Genomic DNA, 22352 nt, shown 5'->3' with positions numbered 1-22352 from the left:
GGGATGACTTGAGATTGAGGGTCAGGTGCCGGATGGTGGATGGGGAGGAGGGGAGAAATATACTGAATTGTGGAGCGCTGAAGAGAGAAGGAGAGATGGCAGACCGTGGGGGAGTGGACGGGACGGTACCCGTGTATCCGAATGTATGTGAAGAGGGGAGCCCGGGAGTACTGGAAAGCTTGCGACTTGGTATCTCCGAGTCAGATTGTTAAGTTTTTAAGGGACTATGATAAGAGCATAGAGAATCTGTAACTACTGAAAGTGGAGAGAGAGAGTAGTGGCAGGGATTTGTATTTTTTTTTAAACATCCAGAGTCATTTGCTTCAACAGTGAGTGTTGGGTCTTAGGGAGTGGATAACAAATGTATTGATGTGTTTACTTAAGGGTCGTTTTACTAAGCTGCGCTTGTAAATGGGCTTAGCGCTTCCTAACATGGGACTTTCCTACAGTCTCTAAGCCCATTTGTATAGAGGGGCTGCTGTAAAGTTCTCAGCCCAACCAACAAAGTCGGAGCAGTCTCCATCGAGGGCTGTAAACTTAGTCCAGCGATTTTCATTCCGTATTTCTCCGATGGAACGAACAAAGTGGAAAATCGCTGGACTAAGTGTATTCTAGCTCCCAGTGGAGACTGCCCCAACGTTGTTGGTTGGGCTGAGAACTTTTTAGCGGCCCCTTGTATCTATAAAATAGGCACTTCTCTATTTGTTGAATTTCTGGCTGTGTGCTACTGTTATCAGCATGCATGCTCATTAAAAAAAATTAATTGTGTTTACTGCCTCCAGTTTAGGAAGTGCTAAAAGCTCTTGAGTTACGCCACTTCACCTTCCCAGGTTCTAACCGTACACGTAATGCACACCTGTTTGCCTACCCCTCCCCAAAAGGATGCATCCACAAAAGATTCTTCGACAGGACCCTCTCCTTCCAGGCTGGCAAATGGAATGACTGCCTGTCCACTCTCATCTCTCTTGCCCCTACTTACCAATCGTTCAGGAAATCGCTCAAAACATACCTCTTTGACAAATTCCTCTAACCCCCGCTCCTCCCCTACCGAACTAATAATCCCTTGCCTATCTCCCTCTCCCTTCCCCTCCCCCCATGCAACAGTTACTGGATCATTTTTGTAATTAACACTGGTTTATACCATATAATTGCTAACTAACTCTCTGCACCTACATTGTATAAATCGCCCTGAACTGTCTTCTTGATATGCTGTAACCTCGATGTTAACTTCGCTGTAACCTTGATGTAACTTCACTGTTAATGTACAGTCTCTTATCCTGTAAACCGCTTTGAACTGTTTTGTGGTATTGCGGTATACAAAAATAAAGTTATTATTATTATTATTATTATTATAGACATGCTAACTAGTTTCCATACTGCTAGCTGAACAGTGCTTGCCTATTCTCTTCCCCTGACATGCATTCTTAATGCAGGAAAAATGGCCTAACGCATTCTTTGTTAGTTTTGCCATTTGCACACACTAACCCCCTCTTTTACGAACGCATAGCGCGGGTTTTAGCACTGGCAGTGGCGGTAATTGCTCTGACGCTCATAGGAATTCTATGAGCATCAGAGCAGTTACTAGTGCTGCCGGCACTAAAACCCGTGCTATGTGTTCGTAAAAGAGGGGGTTAGTGTGTGTAAATGGCAAAACTAATGAAGAATGTGTTAGGCCATTTTTCCTGCATTAAGAATGCATTAGCATTTAATGCAGCTTAGTAAAAGGGCCTCTTAATTACAATATTTTCATCGGAGTGGTTCTGAGTGCATTACAAGGCAGAAGTATAAAGAGATGTACAAACAAAGCCATATAAAACAACATAACGATGCAATAAAACACAATACAGTGAGAAAATACATATGTACAGTAATAAAATCATAAAATATAACACCTTAAATACAATACAACTTCTTATATCCCACAATTTTCAATAGGTAATCATTGTGGCTCACAGCAAGATGAGTTACATTTATGATTATAATGCTGTTGGTAAACAAAGTTTAATATTGCTAGGTTAATTTAAGGATGGCAGTCTATGGGTAGAGAATGACACGGGGACCGTTTACCATGGTAAACCGGGGATCACCGCAGTAAATCTGCAGAAATGGAGACATTTGCAACTGATTTACCGCAGGAATGGGGACAAGACCTTTCACCGCCCCGCGGGAATGGGGACAAGACCTTTTACCACCCCATGGGAGCGGTGAAAAGTCTTACTCCTGTGGTAAAAAAAATTGCGCCCATGTCAGGCTCGGCATCTTCTCCCCAGCTACTCTTGCGCCTATTTTACCTTCAGGAGCCAGCCATGCCACGATGAAGACAGAAGGAACCTAAAACCAAAGCATGAGACCAATGTGATTCGAAGCATAAAATTACCAGACCACAAAAAGAAAAAAATTACATTTATTTTATATTTTGTGATTAGAATATTTCAGATTTGAAATATGTATCCTGCTAGAGCTGGTATTCGACATAACTAGGGACCGCAAAGTCCAGGCTGTTCTTCTTTAGCTTCCAGCTGGCTTAGGCCTCTCTCTCTGACCAGGGGGCTGTTGCCCTAGTTGCACTCCCCTAACATTATTCTTGCCATGTGTGACTAAAGTATTCTGTTAGCTTGATTTTTCTATATAGCATTCTGTAGTAATTTGGTTTGTTCAGTTTTTACAATAGTGAAGGGGATATTTGTGAGAGGGGAGATGGGTTTTGTTGAACCTTGCTCTGTTTTATTTGTGTTTATAAAATGACAATTGTCAGAGGAGCAGCTTCCGCCCACACAAGTGACTGCAGGGTGGCACAGGCAGGCTTCACCAGCATCAGTTTCTTTTCTAAAGCGCGGCATCAGTTTCTTTTCTACAGCGCCGCGAAAGTAAGGGGGATGGAGGAAGATAGATTTGGCTGGAGGGAGGGAGAGAAGGGGCCGTGCACGTGATCAGTGACCACGCGCCTTCCCTCCCTTAAGCTTCTTTACACTGCGAAGGTAAGGGGGAGGGAGGGAGATTATCGAGCCGCTGAAGGGCGGTGAGGTGGCGAGAGGGAAAGGTGGATGTGGGGACGGGGCGGTGAAGGGGACGGTGAGTTCGGGGACGGGGCGGTGAAGGGGACGGTGGTCTGGTGACGGGGCAGTGACGGAGACAGATTTTTTCCCCTTGTCATTCTCTATCTGGACTGAAGAGGACTGGGAAGAGTTGAGTCTACTGGGGGAAGAGATATGTCATTAATTTTTTCCTGAAAAGGCAATGTGTGGGTAATCGTCACAGATAGGTAGGTAGACTGTTCCAGATATGTGGACCTAGGAACTACTACTATTTATTATTTCTATAGCGCTGAAAGGTGAACGCAGTGCTGTACATTTTAAAATACAATAGAAAGTCCCTGCTCAAAAGAGCTTACAATCTAATTTGGACAGGACATTTCAGGGTTGTGAAGATTATGGTAGAGGAAATGATACAGTGGGTATATGTATCTAACATCAGTGAGTGGGAGTTAAGAGTTGAAAACAGTTTCAAAAAAGTGGGCTTTTAGTTTGGATTTGAATACTGGTATGGATGGAGCATGACGTATTGATTCAGGCAGCCTGTTCCAGGTATACAGTGCCGCAAGAATGAAGGGACGGAGTCTGAAGTTGGCAGAGGAAGAGAATAATACAGATAAGAGGGGCTTGCCCAATGAATGGAGATCACATGGAGGAGCATAGGGGGAGATAAGTGAAGAGAGGTATTGGGGGGGGGCTTCAGAGTGAATGCACTTGTAAGTCAGCAAGAGGAGTTTAAACTGTATTCGGAAATGGATGGGGAGCCAATGAAGTGACTTGAGGAGAGGGGTAATGTGAGAATACCAGTTCTCATGGAATATGAGTTGTACAGCAGAATTTTGAACGGATTGAAGAGGTGAGAGATGGGTGTGCAGGAGTCCTGAGAGAAGTACTTTGTAGTAGTGTAAGCACGAGGTGATGAGAGCATGTACAAGGGTTTTGGTAGTTCAGAGAGAAGAGGACAGATTTTGGTAATATTATAGAGGAGGAATTGACAGGATTTGGCGGTTTGTTGGATCTGAGCAGAGAAGGAAAGAGAGGAGTCAAAAATTACCCCAAGGTTGCGAACTGATGAAACAGGGAGGAGGATAGTGTTATCCACAGAAAAAGAGAACAGCGAGAGGGGGGAGGTGAGTTTAGGTGGGAAGATATGGAGTTCAGTTTTAGCCATATTCAATTTGAGATGGCAGTGAGACATCCAAGCTGCAATGTCGGACAGGCAGGCTGAAATTCGGGTCTGAACTCCTGTAGAGATATCTGGTGTGGAGAGGTAGATCTGGGAGTCATCAGCATAGAGGTGATATTGAAAACCATGAGAGGACATCAGTGTACCAAGAGAGAAGGTATATGGAAAAGAGGAGAGGGCCCAGGACAGAGCCTTGAGGTATGCCAATAGACAGTGGGATGGCAGTGGAGGAGAATCCACCGTAGCATATGCTTAAGGTACGATGAGAGAGATATGAAGAAAACCAGGAGAGAGCAGAAACCTGGAATCCCAGCGAGAACATATTGAGGAGGAGATGGTGATCAATAGTGTCGAAGGCAGCAGACAGATTGAGAAGAATGAGGATAGAGTAGAGTCTATTGGATTTGGCCAGGAGCAGGTCATTAGAGACTTTAGCAAGGGCAGTTTCTGTAGAGTGGAGAGGGTGGAGGTGGAGTTAAACATCCTCTTAAGATGTACTTCTTGAGAGGATGGAAATGGTATCTTAAATCATTGCATGGTTCTTGAGTTAAGGAAGATGTGTGAGACTGGAATGCTAGCCACTAGTCTGCTGGAGTTTTCTCTAAAGATGGACTTGTGAATTATATAGGTTAACTTATAGTGAATTCTTTTTTTTTCATACAGTAGGTAGCCAGTGTAGTTCGAGTAGCAATGGGCTAGCCCTCTCTAAGCGGTGGGATTGGAAGATTAGCCTTGCTGCTGAATTCTGGAGCACTTGCAGATGCTTTAGTTCTTTCTCTGTAGCATTATAGTAGAAGGAGTTGCAATAGTCTAGGTGGGTTAGTAAGACAGCTTGTGCCACCTTCCTAAAGCTGCTCTGGGACAGGGCTGGTCTGACTGATCTTAGTTGTCTCAGTCTGAAGAAAAACTTTGCCAGAGAAGCGATCTGGCCTTTGAATGTTAGAGTGGAATCCAGTGTAACTCCTAGCACCTTTATGGAGTTTATCTCAAGTATCTCATCTGTAGGTAGCACTAGTTCCTTGCAAGTAACAGGTCATAGTCGCAAAACCAGAGCAACCTGATCTTTTGTTTGTTGATTTTGGTATGGGCTCAGGTACTCGAGGTGCATAGTATCTTCCAGAGATTCTTTGGCTATGCAAAGTATGAAAATGTCTGCGTGGGAGAAGATATGTGACTGGGGGAAGGGGAAGCTGTTGCTCACTGCTTTTAGGTAGATGTTGAATAGGGAGGATGAGAGCGGGGAGCTTTGTGGGACCCCACAGGAGGACACCCAGCACTGGGATCTTTGGCTGTCCTTCTAGACCTCTTAGGACCTGTTTTTTAGGATCTGTGAGAACTAGCTGAGGACTATTCCTTGCATACCTAGTTTGTTTAATCTCAGGAGCACAGTGTCAAAGGCGGCTGAGATGTCGAACTGCGTCAAGACTGGGCTGTTTGTCGAACTGCGTCAAGACTGGGCTGTTTGTCGAACTGCGTCAAGACTGGGCTGTTTGTTGAACTGCAACTGGACTTTTGTCAAACTGCATCAAGACTGACTGTTTGCCCTTGCTCAGATAGTGTTTGGCTGTTGAGGTTAGTCCCAGTAGAAGAGTTTCGGTGCTGTGCATGACTGAAGCTGAGTTGCATGCAGTGGCATCCATCCTGTTGGTTAATGAAGTCAGATAGTTGTGTGTTGATGCAGAATTCTAACAGTTTTCCCAGCCAGGATATTCCTGCTATGGGTCTGAAGCTCTCGACCTTAGCTGAGTCGAGGCCTGGGGCTTTTGGTATAGATGTCAGTGGAATTACCGATACTGCATTGGGGTAGATGCTTTTGCTTAAGCATGTATTTATCAGGTCTGTCAGTCAGAGGAGGAAGACAGGGGGCGCCTGGCACAGTAGTTTTGCTGGACATATGTCTAGGTTGGATGTTTGTTTTTTTTAAAGCCTTTTTAGCCAGTTTGAGATCTCTTTGGGTGTGACTGGGAAGGAGTTTAACCAGCATCTGTCAGCAGGGACGCCTTCCTCAGCAGTGTGGCATATTTGGTCTTGTCTGACACTTTCTTCTAAGGAGTATATGAAGGAGATTCCCTCATTATCACAGTTTTTTTCGGAAGTAGTGTGCCAACTGTGTTGCGTCCAGTTGATATGAGGCTGAACCGCCACAGATGGCCTGCATTGCTGTTAAGGAGTCAAAAAAATTTGAAGAGGCTTTTAGTGGAGTTTTCTGGCTTGTTGGTATTGTTTTCTTTTTCTTCTCCATCGGATGTGTCAGTCCTGCATCTGGTTCTTCTTCCAGGCCCTTTCTAGTTGCCTGGCTTCAGTTCTTTGTATGATACTGGGTTCCACATCAGGATTCACTAAAGAAAAAGATTTAGATGTTGTCATGGATAATAAATACATTGATATTTCTGCTCAGTGGAAACAGTGCATTTAAAATTTATCTTGTACATATTAATTGTCGATATCTTGAAAACCAGACTGGCTGGATGTGTTCTGCAGTCTGAGTTGAGAACCTCTGACCAAGAGTAATTGTCAGTGGTGGGGCAATTTAAGAAATTATTGAAAACACTTTTCTAGCAGTTTGGCACATTTATTTGGCACATAAGTGTCCTGCGTGGATCAGATAACATCAAGCAAACCATATGCATATAAAACAAGGTATATTCAAGTTGCTCCTAGGAACAGTGCCCAACACATTTCGCCAAACAAGGCTGCCTCAAGGGCATATAACTAACTAGAATAAGAACAGCTTTCACAAACAATAGCAGTTTGCTAGTGTGCAAATAAATAGCTTCTTCCAGCTCTTAGAAAATGTCCTGGGTCCGTCGTAACACTTACAATGGACCCATGCCCTTTTTTTTTTTTTTTTAAAGAGTTTTCTGCATACTATTTCTAATTGCTTCTGCTCCTGTGTAAAGGATATCAGGAGCCCACTGACCAGGAAGTTGCACTTCTGCAGGCTTGGATGCAATATATCCTAGTTCTTTCAGCAGTTTTTCTAATAGGATTGAGTTTTTAGAAAAGTATTGCTGAGCTGGAGTTTATGGCAGCATTTTCCTTATAGTGTTTATCTTTTAGTTTACTGTTCAGGTCATCTGTTTCTGATCCACTTAGCATCTAAGCCTGTTAATAGTCTTGTGTCTTCTACGTCCATAGAGAGGGAACTGGGTTTAATATCTGGCTGCAGTTATACAATCTTCCTATTTAACAGAACTCCTGGATATAGACCTACTGCTCTAGAAGTTACTTTATCAATTATACAGTCTTCTTATTTAAGGAAAATTCTGGATATAGGCCCTCCTTTCTTGAAATTCCATAGTTGGGTCATATTACTTTCTCTCAGATGAGTAATTCTGATATCCATGGCAAACCAGGACATCTTGATTTTTATGGCTTATTTAAAAAAAAAAAAAAAAAATTGCTTTGCATTCTTCCTTCACTTACTTCTGGGTACATGAGCTTGAAACTCCTAGAAATATAGTAGAAGGTTCTTACTGTGTTTTCTTCTCACTCTCGGGTGTCCTGAATCTATTTGTTTATTCTCCTCAGTGTTCTCTGAGGCGTAGAGACAGGAAAAAGTTTCTTCCTTCCTCTCTTGAATGCTAATCCCTAGTTTTCTTCAGAATGAATGATTTGAAGAAAACTACATCTGATGTTCTTCAAAACCTCAGGTACCAACTTACTGTGGTTAATAACCATCTTGTACTTCTCTCTAGTAGTTATAATAGTATTCCTAAATGTTGAGAATTTCTATTGGTTTCCTCATGAATTCTCCTTCATTATTTTATCTTCAGTTTGGAGTTCATTGCATGGTTTTTCAGCAGATTGAAGATTTATGTGTTACAGCCTTTTCCTCTCATTTTCTTTCTAGCTCCTTCCATAGTAGTATATCGGAATTAGTATTTTCAGATTTCTTGTATTTTGGGATCTGTAGTTTCTTGGACAGGAATTTAGAACTGTCTAATGAAGTTCAAGAGAAATGCAGAGTGATATATTTGGGGAGTAGATATCCGAGGGAGAGGTATATGCTGGGAGGCTAGAGGCTGATATGCATGGATAGGGAGAGGGACCTTAGGGTGATGGTGTGTGAGGATCTGAAGGCGATAAAGTAGTGTGATGAGGCAGTGACTATAGCCAGAAAGATGCTAGGCTGTATAGAGAGAGGTGTAAGCAGCAGAAAAAATGAAGTACAGGTTGTTTCTGAGGCCTCACTTGGAGTATTGTGTTCAGTTTTGGAGGCCATATCTGGACAAGGATATAAGAAGACTTGAAGCGGTACAAAGGAAAGCAACAAAAATGGTAGGGGTTTGTGCCAAAAGAAGTATGAGAAGAGGCTATAAGACCTCAACATGTATACTCTGGAGGAGAGGAAGGACAGGGGTGATAAGGTATAGACATTTAAATATTTGAAAGGTATTAATATAGGGAGGGAAGTTGGTAAAATTAGAGAAGGGAAATTGATAAAATTAGAGGACATAAATTGTGGTAGACTTAAGAGTAGTGTTAGGAAATTATTTTTTATGGAGAGGGTGGTTGATGTCCTGAATGTCCTCCTAAGGGGGGTGGTGGAGAGGAAAACGGTGACTGAATTAAAAAAGGTGTGGGGTAAACATAGAGGATCGTGCAAAAGAGTTGGTTTGGATAGGCTGGAAAGAGCAACAGCTTGAAACTAAGGATAGTACCAGGTAGGCTTGTAAGGTCTATGGCCCAGAAATAACAAAGAAATAAGATATTTTAATCATGAAATTGTAATGCATGTAATTACAGGGCAGACTGGATGGACCATTCAGGTCTTTATCTGCTGTTATTTACTATATTTCATGATAATTCAACATTTTTTAGCAAAACAATCTTGATGGATACTGTGCTGTCTCCTTTGAATTCAAATATTTTTTTTAATATCTCAACTCTTTCAGCCTCATCAACACAGTTCTCAGCAGAGAACTCATATTTTGACAAGATCTTACTTGCTACCTCTTTCATTATTCCACAAGATGGTTAAGTTCAGGGTATGAGCATGTTCGCCTTTGATGGTCCATGTTAAAGATTTGCTGTATCTCTGACATATCTCCGGTTTTACCTAACCTATCTCGGCTCACTAATGTAATTGAAATTTGTTACCAATGTACTTGACAATATTTTCTGTAACATCGCTGTATATGTACAGTCTTCCTCTGTAAACCGCTCTGAACTGCTTGTGGTATTGCGGTATACAAAATAAAGTTATTATTATTAACGGGTATTCATATTCCCACCCTTTCTGAGAAGTGCTTTGCTACATTCCATGGATTTTGGATGGTCTGGTCTGGATGCTAAGGAAGGAAAAGTTAGATGTTCCCTGATAATTTTCTTTCCTTTAGTCTCACTAGACCAGTACAGGGTCCCTTCCTATTATATAATCAGTTTTCTTTAAAAAAAAAAAAAAAAAAAGTGTTTATTGAGAATGGCAAATGGTCCAGACACTGAATTACAATCAACAATAGCAATACAGGAGGAACAAGAACTGGCTGTAATTTGTAATAATTCCTCTCGGGTTCAATAGTCAAGTTGACCATTCAATACTAAAGTATCAGCAATAGGCTGATACTGTTATCACATCTCCACAGAATTCCTGTTGTTATGGCTTCTCAATACTACTGTATCAACAATAGGATGACCATTGTTATGACATGTCAATGGAATTGCTGTTATGACTTTTCAACAGAAATCAGGAAGCGATTAGTCCACTGCTTTGTAATTCAAAATACTGAAGATCTAATGCTGTGTGGAGCCCTTTTAGAGCAAAGTACACAGGACTTTTTATTTTCTCTGTTTCCATCTTCTGTTCAACTGAAACAACCCATGGGTCCTGGACTGGTCTGGTGGGACTAAAGAAAAAAATTAGTAGGTAAGATCTAATTTTTTGATTTAGATACTAACAAGGTCTTTACCAGGTTGATCTATTCATTTCTCTTTGGGACTCAAGTTATGTAAGGATGCCTGTGGGAATTTACTGGCTGGATAATAGTTTTGTATTCTAGCCTCACATCTTGGATACTTCTTAATAGAACATTCATTTCATCCTTCTTTAGTTTAAGTGGCATAAGGGAAAGATACCTATTGTCACGTGAAAGTTTGAGGATATGACAGATAGAAGGGATGACAGTAGGAAAGATAGTGCTGAATAGATTGGTGGCAATCGAATCAGAGAAACAGGTAATTTGGAAGAGGAAAAAAATGTGCCGTTTCCTCTTCAGTGATTTCAGAAAAGGAAGAAAAAAGGTGGCAGGGGTTGAAGGAAGGTTGACAGAATGGACTGGAGGAAGGAAAGGTAGAGGTGACCCGGTTGATAACTGAAGGTTAATCTTGTGAATCTTGTCGTAGAAGTACTTAGCCATAGTCTGGGGAGAAAGTGAAGGAGGGATTGGCGGTGAGGGCAGAGAATTCAGTGTGGCAGAGAGACAGTGAGGGTTGGAGCCAAGAGAGTTAGTCAAATGGGTGTAGTAGTCCTGTTTGGCAAGTAGGTCAGCAGGAATCTGAAATGTATAAAGTCAGTATAAGCACAGGATTTAAGCCAAAGACGTTCAGTAGACAAGACACAGGAACATAAGTAGCGGATTTTAGAGGTCAGCCAGGGCTGGGGTTGGCATGCCTCACATAGCGTGGGATGGGAGGAGCAAGGATATCTAGAGCAGAATGATATAGGAAGAGACAGCCTCGTTAACAGACTTGTATAACATAGTGGTTGAAAGGAGGGATAAAACAGTGGTGGAGAGAGAGCAAGGGTCAGTAGCCTGAAGATTCATAAGAACATAAGAATAGCCTTACTGGGTCAGACCAATGGTCCATCAAGCCCAGTAGCCCGTTCAAATGATGGCCAATCCAGGTCACTAGTACCTGGCCAAAACCCAAAAAGTAGCAACATTCCATGCTACTGATCCAGGGCAAGCAGTGGCTTGCCCCATGTCTTTCTCAATAACAGTATGGACTTTTTCTCCAGGAAATTGTCCAAACCTTTCTTTTTTTTTTTTTCAGTTCCAGTTTCAAAATTTTTTATTGAGATTTTGTATAACGTACAATAAAGCAGGAGAAACAAATTTAACAAACTGCTCATAACAATTAATAACAGAAAGCTTAGATAAAATCCTTGAAATAAACTCTGTCTCCCCACCTAGCCATCCCATTTGCAGAGAGTGAAAAACTAACATCCATCCATATCTACATACATCTCCAAACCTTTCTTAAAACTAGCTACGCTATCTGCTCTTACCACAACCTCTGGCAATGCGTTCCAGAGTTTAACTATTTTCTGAGTGAAAAAATATTTCCTCCTATTGGATTTAAAAGTATTTCCCTGTAACTTAGAGTGTGCCCTAGGCTTTGTAATTTGTGACGGAGTGAAAAATCAATCCACTTGTACCCGATATACACCATTCAGGATTATTTTGTAGACTTTAATCATATCTTCCCTCAGCCATCTCTTTTCCAAGCTGAAGAGCCCTAACATTTTTAGTCCTTCCTCATACGAGAGGAGTTCCATCCTATTTGCCATCTTGGTCGCTTTTCTTTGAACCTTTTCTAGTGCCGCTATATCTTTCTTGAGATAAGGAGACCAGAATTGAACGCAATATTCCAGATGATGTCACACCATGGAGCGATACAGGGGCATTATAACATTCTTATTCTTGTTAACCATCCTTTTAAAAATAATTCTTAGCATCCTGTTTGTTTTTTGGCTGCTTCCACACATTGGGCGGAAGGTTTCATCGTATTGTCTATGTTGACACCCAAATCCTTTTCTTGGGCGCAAACCCCCAAGGTAGACCCTAGCATCCAGTAACTATGATTTGGGTTATTCTTCCTAATGTGCATCACTTTGCATTTGTCCACATTAAATTTAATCTGCCACTTGGACGCCCAGTCTTCCAATTTCCTAAGGTCCGCCTGCAATTTTTCACAATCCGCATGCGTTTTAACAACTTTGAACAGTTTAGTGTCATCTGCAAATTTAATCATTTCACTTGTCGTTCCAATTTCCAGATCACTTATAAATAACTGTTTACTCTCCTACATTGAGAAAAATGACCATTTAACCCTACCCTCTGTTTTCTATCCAATAACCTACAAGAGTTTGGCCAAGTCAGAAAACCTCTCTTTGATTTTGAACAACAAGCAATCTATTATTTCAAGGAACAGTCATTTGTGCTGGATATTAGCTGCAAAATTCTTTATTTAATTTTCTATACCGTTCTCCCAAGGGAGCTCACTCAGAATGGTTTACATGAATTTATTCAGGTACTCAAGCATTTTTCCCTCCACGACTTTGATTCTTTGCAGGGCCCATTTCCTCCTCCAAGCTTTCATATATTTCCTGAAACTTTTTTCTCTGACCAATTAAGAATTATTTTACATCTTTTACCTTTTGTTGGCAATATGTACTATCAAATTGTTTTGCATGTAAAATAGGAAACAAGACAATTGTGTGAGCAAAAACTGCACCAAGATCATCAACAGGAAGGAAAGCTCAAGTCATCGAGTCTGTGAAGAAAACCTGATGCAGCAAATACTGTTTCACTATCCCATTCTTGAGCATTATTAATTATATCTTGAAATGGCTCAAGTAATCCTTTTTTATTCTCTTTCACAATGTTGACACTCTGTGAACTACAATTCCATTGTGTAGCAGCCATGGGATTCTTACTTTTACAAGGTTATCTAGTAGCTGAATTCTCTTACTTGACTTTGTGAAAAATGCAGCTCAGAGTAGAAACGAAAATTTTGCACTGGCGAATAAATCCAGCACTTTGACTCAGTACTAAGTTTAAGATATGTGCATAACAGTGAACAAACACTGCATTAGATGCTTCTTTTTGAATCGTGGATTGCACTCCACACAAGTTTGAAGCCATGACTGGAGTGCCATCAAATGCTTGTACTACAAGCTTTTCCAAGCACTAGAACAGGGGTGTCCAACCTGCGGCCCGAGTGCCACATGCGGCCTCTTGAAGTATTTTGTGCGGTCCTGGTCCAGGGCGATGCAGTGTTTTCCTCTGCTGTCTCCGGGTGTTTACCGTCTTGCCGACTCCTTCCTCTGTCTTGCTGCAGCATTTGTGCGGCCCCAGAAAATTTTGGGAGGGGCCAATGCGGCCCAGGGAAGCCAAAAGGTTGGACACCCCTACACTAGAACCTTAAGAGTTTGGAAGATAAGCATTGAAATTCCCTGTGCACTTCTATCTGTCACTTTGAGGAACCCCAAAAATCTTTCCTTTGGTCCACTGTCATCTGTAGTATATCTCACAGATATAGAAAGTTGAGAAAGCTACATCAGGAGATTCATCAGCCAAGAAAGCAACAAATGTTGATTTCTATAATTCTTCTTTAACTGAAGAAATTATGTTATTTTGAATATGGTTTCATGTTCCTGAGAAAACTGTAGCCATTTCCAAGTGCTGACACAAAACTGAGGGCTCCTTTTACTAAGCTGTGTTAGGGCATTAATGCGCGGAATAGTGCGCGCTAGACGCTAACTCCAGCATTGATCTGACATTAGTTCTAACCACATAGCGTGGGTTTAGCACGCGCTGAAAATGCTATCGCAACTTAGCAAAAGGAGCCCCGAGTCATTACTCGACCAAATCTGTAGCAGTTGCACATAATTCCCTCTGCTGATTGACTGTACAGATTCATCGTGGCCTCGAAATGCTAGTTCTTGTTGACCGAGAAAACAAACCACATCAATTAATCTCTTCAAAACATCTCGTTTTTTTCCGACCCTCATTGTGTCTCAGAATTCCAAGTCTGCAATGTTCATCAAGTTAGAGATTAGTACGAATTTGGCCAAACATTTTGAGCTACAAAGTAACTCTTAAGTGTGGCTGAGAGCATTCATGTTTTTGGCATTCTTTAGTCAAATTTTTCAGTTGAGAAAATCCGTTGAAATTTTGTGTTCCTTTTTCAGTGTTGAAAAGCAGATACTGCCAGCAGAATAATTTATTCAGAGTTAACACTTTCTATTAACCACTCTGGACCAGATTCTCAAAACTCACCGGTAAAATCCGGTGAGTCGATGTAATGGCGGTAGTAGGGTGATGTGACAAGTGATTCTCAGCATAATAGCATGCAAATTATATGCATGCTATTTCTGCAGAGAATTGCCGGTAAAGGGGGGGAGAGGGGAGTAACTGTGCCGTGTGCTTACTCAGAAGAGTAAATAAATCACAGCTTACTCCTTGATATGCTGTCCTCATTTGGATTCCATGAGTCTGTCCTCTCCTGGTTTGCCTCCTACCTTTCCCAACGCACCTTTAGTTTATGTGTTTGTGAGTCCTCTTCTGCTGCTACCCTGCTAGCGGTTGGTGTACCCCAGGGTTCTGTCTTAGGACCTCTTCTCTTTCTACACCTCTTCCCTCAGTGCCCTGATCTCCTCCCATGGTTTCCAGTATCACCTATATGCTGATGACTCCCAGATCTACACCTATGAACCTCTACACCTGAAATTTCACCTAAAGTCCAAGAAAAAGTCTCTGCTTGTTTGGCTGACATTGCTGCCTGGATGTCCTGCCATCATCTGAAACTAAATATGTCCAAGACTGAGCTGCTCCGCTTTCCTCCTAAACCCTCTGCTCCTTCTCCTCCTTTCTCCATCTCTGTAAATAATACTGTCATTGTTCCAGTCTCCTCTGCTCGCAACCTTGGAGTGGTCTTCGATTCTGACCTCTCATTTTCTACGTATATCCAACAAGCTGCTAAGACCTGTCACTTCTATCTCATCAATATCACCAAAATTCGCCCCTTCCTCTCAAGCTCTTGTAACCTCACGCTTAGATTACTGCAATCTACTCCTAACTGGTATCCTGCAGTGTCGACTCTCCCCCTTGCAATCTGTGCAAAACTCTGCTGCGCGTCTCATCTTCTACCAACCTCGCTATGCTCATGTCATCCCTCTCCTTAAGTTTCTTCACTGACTCCCTATCTGCTATCGCATACAGTTCAAGATCTTATTGCTGACCTACAAGTGTGTTCACTCTGCTGCCCCTCAATATCTCTCCTCGCTGCTCTCTCCTTATACACCTCCCAGAGAACTCCATCTCAGATAAGTCACTCTTAGCATTACCCTTCTCCTCCTCTGCCAATTCCAGACTTTGTTCCTTTCATCTAGCTGCCCCCAATGCCTGGAATAAATTATCTGAGTTTGTCCGTAAAGCCCCTTCCCTTGTTTAAAAGCAGACTGAAAACCCACATTTTTGATATAGCTTTCAATTCTTAACACTACTCCTCTGCCCTCCAACCCAGCCCGTTGATTAACCGTTCCCCTTAACTGTATCCCTGCCATCCTGTTTGTCTGTCTTGCCTGTTTAGATTGTAAGCTGTTTCGAGCAGGGACTGTTTTCTTACTCTTTGTGACTCTGTGCAGCGCTGCATGGGTCTTTTAGCGCTATAGAAATATTTAATAGTAATAGTAGTAGTAATTGCTAGGTACAGCTCCTCCTGTCAAGGCTGCACTCCCTGCCCCAATCAAATGAGCCTCTGGTATCTTCAAGTCCTGCCTGCTCAACTGATTGACCAGCAGGGAGAGCAGCAGAAGGGAAAGTCCCCTATCCCATTGACACCACCCCCTTGCCTGCCGTTGCCCAGCCCCTCCTCCACACACACATCCTGTACAAGATCGGCAGGAGGGATGTCCACTCCCTCCTGTCCTATTCACTGCTGCCCGAACCCTCTGACAACCCCCTGTCCCCCGTTAATTAATGCTGAAGAATGACAGGAGGGATGCCCACTCCCTCCTGCTGGCAAGCCACCGGAGTCCCCAGACATCCCACCACCCCTCTGTACTTCCCCATTACCTTAATGTTGAAGAGTGGCTGAAGGGATGCCCACTCCCTCTGTCCGGCAGGCCTGTCTCTTCAAAATGGTGGATGGACAGACCGGCTTATCAGGGGACCCCCGGCAGTTTTCCACTAGGAGGGAGTGGGCATCCCTCCTGCCGTTCTTCACCTTAAGGTACGGGGGGAGGGGAGGGGACCCCAGTGGCAGGAAGGAGTGGGCATCCTGCTTGCCGGCCCTGAGGGAGGAAGCAGGGGTCTTTTTTTTTTTTTTAATTGGGTATTTTTTTGTGGTGATCTGTCAAGTCTTACTTTCCTGTCGGTACCTGCACTTTCCTGTTGGGGGGCATCTGTTTGATTTGAATGAAGAGGTGAAAAGAGCGTTTGAAGAGAGATGATGTGCAGTTCTTTCATAATAACTTTCAAAAACTTGTCCATCAGCAGAAATGTGCGGCGAATGGTGGCAGCTATGTAGAAAAATACATACATGTAATAAAAGAGCATTATTTGGGGTTAAAAAAAATTATTATAAGATCTTCATTTTAAACAAAAGTTATGGAGGTAGAGGCATCATTTTTCATTTAATCCTCGTATATGCACGCACATAAGTGTGTGCAATCAAGTGATTCTCTTCCTTCCTCAGCATGGTGAGCATGAAAAGTTGGGAAAAAAATCATTAATGGGCAGTGATTAAAAAAAGGATTTTGAAACTATGTGAAGAGATTTGATTTAATGTATTTGTGTTATCTTTGACAGACAAATACTGGCTATCTGTTCTGGCTGCACTCTCTATTATACCAGGGCTTCGCGCTTTAGGTAGAAGTTATTTGCCTCCATCTGCTGGTAGGCGGACGTAACTCCACTCATCGCTGTACTGGTTCGGCAGGATTCAAAGAAAAGAAATTAATAAGTAAGTTCAAATTTCACTTCAATACCAGATTAATTGCATAAAATATTACCTAGTCTATATTAATACTTCTTTTAAATTTGGAGCTTATTTCTGGGCCCTCTCTCTGTCTCCTTGTTCATTCGAAGTCTGCTTGTTTCTTTGTCCCTCTCTGGGGCTGCAGATGTTCCTGATCTCAAGTTTTTTTAAACAAAAAAACTAACCCACTAATAAGGAAAAAGCTAAAGATACTACTGGTCCTCCAGAGTAGCAGATGATGTGGTCTCTTTCTACTCACTAATAGTGATGGAGAGTAAAGTGACTTGCCTAAGGTCCCAAAAAGCATTAATGGGCAAATGAGATTCATTTCCTGGTTCTCTGCTTCTTTATCCCTCCTCTAAGCACTAGGCTGCTGCTACTCCATGCCACAAAGATGGTCCAGGTTTGAGGATATATTGTTTACCTGTACAGCTTGAAAGAGACTTAGTGTGAGCAAATAAAGAAGATTCTATAGAACACTGGGTATGGAATTTTTAAAGGAATACCAGAACTAGCAGATTCACAGATCTCACAGAGAAACAAAACTGTTTACATAACCTGTGCTAGCTTTAATGTAGCACTGCAGACCCTCAAACCGTCTGGTTAAAGGATCCTGAGCTCTTCAGGGTAAGTGACTGGTGTGCCCTGCCTGCTGGGCATAACTCCTTTTTTCTAGAGTTGCTAGTTACTATAGATATTTATCCAGGGACAATACATTCAGCATGAAAATATCATGATAAAATACTGTTCTGTACTAAAATATCAAATTCCTTGATTTTCATTGACAGAGTTTGCTCTTATTTGCTGCTTCTCTTTTCCTGAGGTTTTTTTTCTTTCCCTTCCTCATAGAGCCTCTGAAAGAAATGAAGGAGCCCAGGCAACGGAGAGATAACAGGAGACCAGATCTGGAGCTGTACAAACCCCGGCTTTCACGCCTGAGAAACAAACATAAGGAAATAAAACAGGATACTTCAGGGAGTGAGGGGAACCAATCTGAGGAGTCCCGGGATGAAGCCACCAGTGACAAGGAGCTGACTCCCTCTAGTGATGGTCACTGCCAAAGGAATGGCATGTCTAGAAAAAATGGAGAGGTGGCCAGCAGAGATGGTTCCTTGGGTCATGAGGCAGATGGCTGCCTCAGGGTTAATAGGAGAATTAAGAAACCAGACAGGCAGATTTATGAGCCTGGCAAACGAATGTGGGGTTCATTAAAGGAGCCAGCTACCCTGGGAGCAGGTGAGGACTTGATCCAGAAAGTAGAACAGCTGAGCATTGTGGGCGATAAAGAAAGAAACCAAACTAGTGGCAAAGATCCAAGGAGTAGAGAGGGAGCTCTGAGTGAAGGAGGAAAATCTGGGAAAGGAGATAAAGGGAGGAATGTAGAGAGAGAGCGGAACCGAAAAGCCAGTGAGGATACAAATCAGGGGAGACTGATGAAAGATCAAAGGCGGCTGATCTCCACAAAGCGTTACTCCCACTCAGACAAGCGCAGGACTCGAGCTCGCACATGTAGTAGCAGCTCAGCTGGTAGTAACAGCAGCGAGGGGCTGATACCAGCTGAAGGGGACATGAGAGGGCAGGAAAGGAGCTGCAGTAAAAAACAGATGTGTGACTCATCCACTGACTCTCTAGATGATGAACAAAGAGCAGAAACAGAACCTTCAGTACCTCTCAGGAGCCCAGGCAGGAGAAGACAGCAGCCGCACCATTATACTCACAAGAATAGGACATGCAAAGGGGATAGTGTCAAAGAAAACCAGGACAGCTCCTCTTTTCCTTCCCACAATGACGGCACCCAGAGGGGAGGCACAGACCTCAGCAATCAGGAAAGTGGGCGAAGAGGTCGTGGGATACTAATTCTCCCTGCCAATACTGACCTCTGTGCTAGCTCTGGGGGAATACCAGAAACTGTCCACTTGGCACCAAAACTTACCAGCAAGGCAGTGTGGGGAAGAGGCCGTGGAGGCATGAACCGCCGTCTGTGGGACCCAAACAATCCAGAACAAAAGCCTGCGCTAAGAAATTCAACTCATGCACTGCATTTTCTGGATACAGATGATGAAACAAGCCCTGTGGCACCAGGAGATAGCTCTCAGTCTGGTCCTCGACTCACCTCGGCCCCCTTCTACAGGTTTCAGAGCTCTGACAACCCATATTACTTTCACAGGAACACAGGCTCAAATCCCAGTCCCCAGTATCCTTATGGAGCTTATTCCTTGCAGTATCAAATGGGGCCAAATCATAGCATGTACACAGGATCATGTTATCCAGGATACCCCCCTCCTGCAGGACACTATTTCCCTAGCAGCCCCTTGAGTCCTGAGGAGATGGAACAGCAGGTACGGAACATGCAGCAGCAAGAGCTTGCACGTCTTCTGCGGGTGGCAGATAACCAGGAACTGCAACTCAGCAACCTGCTTTCCAGGGACAGAATCAGCCCTGAAGGTCTGGAGAAGATGACTCTGCTCAGGTAGGAATCATCCAAGGGAGAGAGAAACATAAGGGTGAAACCCCCTTTCCTTTTCCACATTATTAGTTACTTAGTTAATTCTGGTTCTGTGCTTGTTTTGTTGTTTTCAGTCTATTATTGTTTTGTGTCTTTGTGAGCCATTTTGAAATATATTTCTTCAGTAAAATTCTATTTAAAACTTTTTAAATAAAATAAAGGAGGGTTGTTTTACCTGTTTGACGCTGTCCTTTTCTCTGGTCAGCTAGTGATCTTCTCTTTTTGCAGAATGGAACTTCTCCAGTTGTATGAGCGATGCATCCTTAGTGACATTGAATTCTCAGATTCCCAGAATGTGGATCAAATTCTATGGAAACATGCCTTTTATCAGGTGATTGAGAAATTCCGTCAGTTCCTGAAGGATCCAGCAAGTGAGAATGCAGAGGGAATTCGCAGGAAACTTTTGGAGCTCTTGGATGAGGTAAGTAGTACAAAATGGAAACATTTTTTTTGGTACGTGCTAATGGAAGAGAATTCTGCTCTTTCTGCAGTCAGACATTATTTATTTATTTTGGATAGTCTTGAGATCCTACACTCTTATTCCTGTAGTCTGTTAGTCTAGACCAGGGATCTCAAAGTCCCTCCTTGAGGGCCGCAATCCAGTCGGGTTTTCATGATTTCCCTAAAGAATATGCATTGAAAGCAGTGCATGCGCATAGATCTCATGCATATTCATTGGGGAAATCCTGAAAATCCAACTGGATTGCGGCCCTCAAGGAGGGACTGAGACCCCTGGTCTAGACTAACTGCAAGGTAATGGCGGAATAAAAATCACTAATATAATACTAAGGATGGGTTAACCTTTTTTAGAGTAGATGTGAATGGGGTACTGTGCTTATTCTTGGCTCCATACTGTAGTTTCCTACACACAGTAAGTGTTAATTTTGGGCTAGCATGGTTTTGAAAATATAATGGGTTTAACTGGACAGGAAATTCTCCTGCCCTTGCACAATGGCTTAATGAAATTAATCCAGAACTTACTGGATCCCGGCGACTTCCACAGCGTGTTACCAGTGCTTTAGATTTCTCAGCGTGCCTCACTGCTATGTGTCCAAGGCTATCCTTTTGATAACTTTTCCTTTTATCAAAAGTGGACCCCTGATGAAGATTATACGAAACACGGACCGTGTTGGGTCCCTTGCCTGGTAAAAGGTTTTTAACCAATGTTTTACTTGTTATAAATAAAGTCAGCCTGCATCGTGTACCAAGTCTGCAGTTTTTGGTTTGTTTGTTCTGGATTGTTGGTTACTGCAGACAGTTGGACCTCAGGTTTTTTCCTTTGTGGTTTGGTTTGTTGTTAATGAAATTAATCCCAAACCTGTCCTTAACTGGGTAGTGCCCCTGAATATCACCACTAATCAGCCATCTCCTAACTGGCTAGGTTAAGGGGCAAAGTGCCAGCTTAGCTGGTTAGTGGCAATATTCAGTTCGCTGATTGGCTAAGTAAATGCAGAAAGTTAGGAAAGCAAACCAGTCATCCTAACTTTATGTGCAGAGTTAACCAAACACAAGTGTGAATATTGGCCAGTGCCAACATTCTGATTAGAGACCATACCTGAATATTCACTGCTGTGAATATCTGGGTTTTAGGTCAGCCTACAGCTGGAAATGGCTCTTAGCTGCTTATCACCTCAGGCTAAATATTGGCCCCAATATTAACAAATTCCCAGGGGGAGGGATCGTTCACTTCAGGTTTTGAAGATCATGCAGTTATCCCAACTAACCAATTCCAGATCGGATTTATTTTTAAATCACACTCTACCCTGTTGTAGTCCTTAATATAACCAGAATATTAAAATTTTATAAAAATACCTCCTGGGAAGAGAGGGTAGGGGTGGGGGGGCTTGTAGAGCCCAGTAGTGGGGGGCTTCCCGTGTCTGGATGTGGATTGGGTGATTGCGCCGGATCTGGAGTTCTTCGCCTCTCTTCCGGGCCACTTGTAGAGCAGGCAGTGCTTGGAAGAGCAGGCATGAAAGGCCCAGGCTTTTGCCGAAGCCTGGGCCAGGCTGAAACATGTTGCCATGTGTGGTGATGATGTCATCAGTGACGTTTCGCACCTATGTGGGATGGAGGGGGGCAGGCCGAAGCTCTGGAGAGAGAGTCTCGGAGCCAAAATAAACACTGAGCCACCAACGTTTTGAAAATGCCAGGAGATTGGAGGGAGCCCAGAGAGGGGAAAATGAGGGTCCTATAGTGGTGGCATGATTCATGATGATATCACGACCACACATGCGCAGTTGCACATATAATTAAGTATATTTTGGGCTCGGAGACTGCTGCGAGACAAAGCGGAGGTAGCAGGAGACCCAACAACGGTAGTTTTGGTTTGATTTTATCATGCTTGCACAGTAATTGCAAAGGAGTCTGGCAAATAAATATAAAAAACATTAAAATTGAAAGATTTTTAAAAATTTCAAGGGACCAGCAAAGGTGCTGGATATCTCCTGGGCAGTGTTATATGTTAGCTGCCTTACAAAAACACTGCTATTTTTCAGAGTTAAAAAATAAAGTTCCTGCAAATTAATGTTTGCAATATTTTGATAGAATAATATTTTTGAGTGTCAGCTTAGTTGAATAATTAATTTCCAAAAATTAAGGTTTTAAAATTAATTTAAAACTGTAGTTGGAATGTGTAGGAGTTCTGCGTTTTATGAGATAAGCCTTCTGATTGCATAAGTTAAAAAGGGACTTTGCAGGTGTGTCAGAGGAGAGCAATGGAAGAATTCAGAAGAGGAGGAGCTGTTTATGAGTGCTCTGTATATGTGAAGGAAGTATTTGAGAAGAAAAATTGAGAGTGTAAATAAAGTGCTGAATGAGAGAGAAAGCTGGTATAATAAAATGGGAAAACCCATAAGTCTTATTTTCTTTCTTCAACAAAATTGATCTTCTCTTGGTTCTTTACTATGGCAGCAAGGCTCAT

The 22352-nt window shown here is 42.6% G+C and overlaps 1 protein-coding gene across 2 annotated transcripts in view; it reads left to right on the top strand.

Moving 5' to 3' along the window:
- Positions 1–22352, top strand: part of SMG6 (SMG6 nonsense mediated mRNA decay factor) — a 317581-nt gene that overhangs the window by 168 nt on the left and 295061 nt on the right. Inside the window, exons 1-4 of one of the 2 annotated variants that reach the window (XM_033921221.1) lie at positions 71–143; positions 16758–16911; positions 17776–19396; positions 19661–19853. In XM_033921221.1, coding sequence (XP_033777112.1) covers positions 17790–19396; positions 19661–19853 — 1800 coding nt within the window. In that variant the 5' untranslated portion in view covers positions 71–143; positions 16758–16911; positions 17776–17789. Of the gene's footprint in view, positions 1–70; positions 144–16757; positions 16912–17775; positions 19397–19660; positions 19854–22352 lie in introns of those variants that run through there. The other variant, XM_033921220.1, reaches the window with a different exon arrangement.

Source organism: Geotrypetes seraphini, chromosome 15 (assembly GCF_902459505.1).
Source record: "Geotrypetes seraphini chromosome 15, aGeoSer1.1, whole genome shotgun sequence".
NCBI lineage: Eukaryota > Metazoa > Chordata > Amphibia > Gymnophiona > Dermophiidae > Geotrypetes > Geotrypetes seraphini.
The sequence above is the reverse complement of the archived record's forward strand: the minus strand, read 5'-3'. Positions and strand labels throughout refer to the sequence as shown.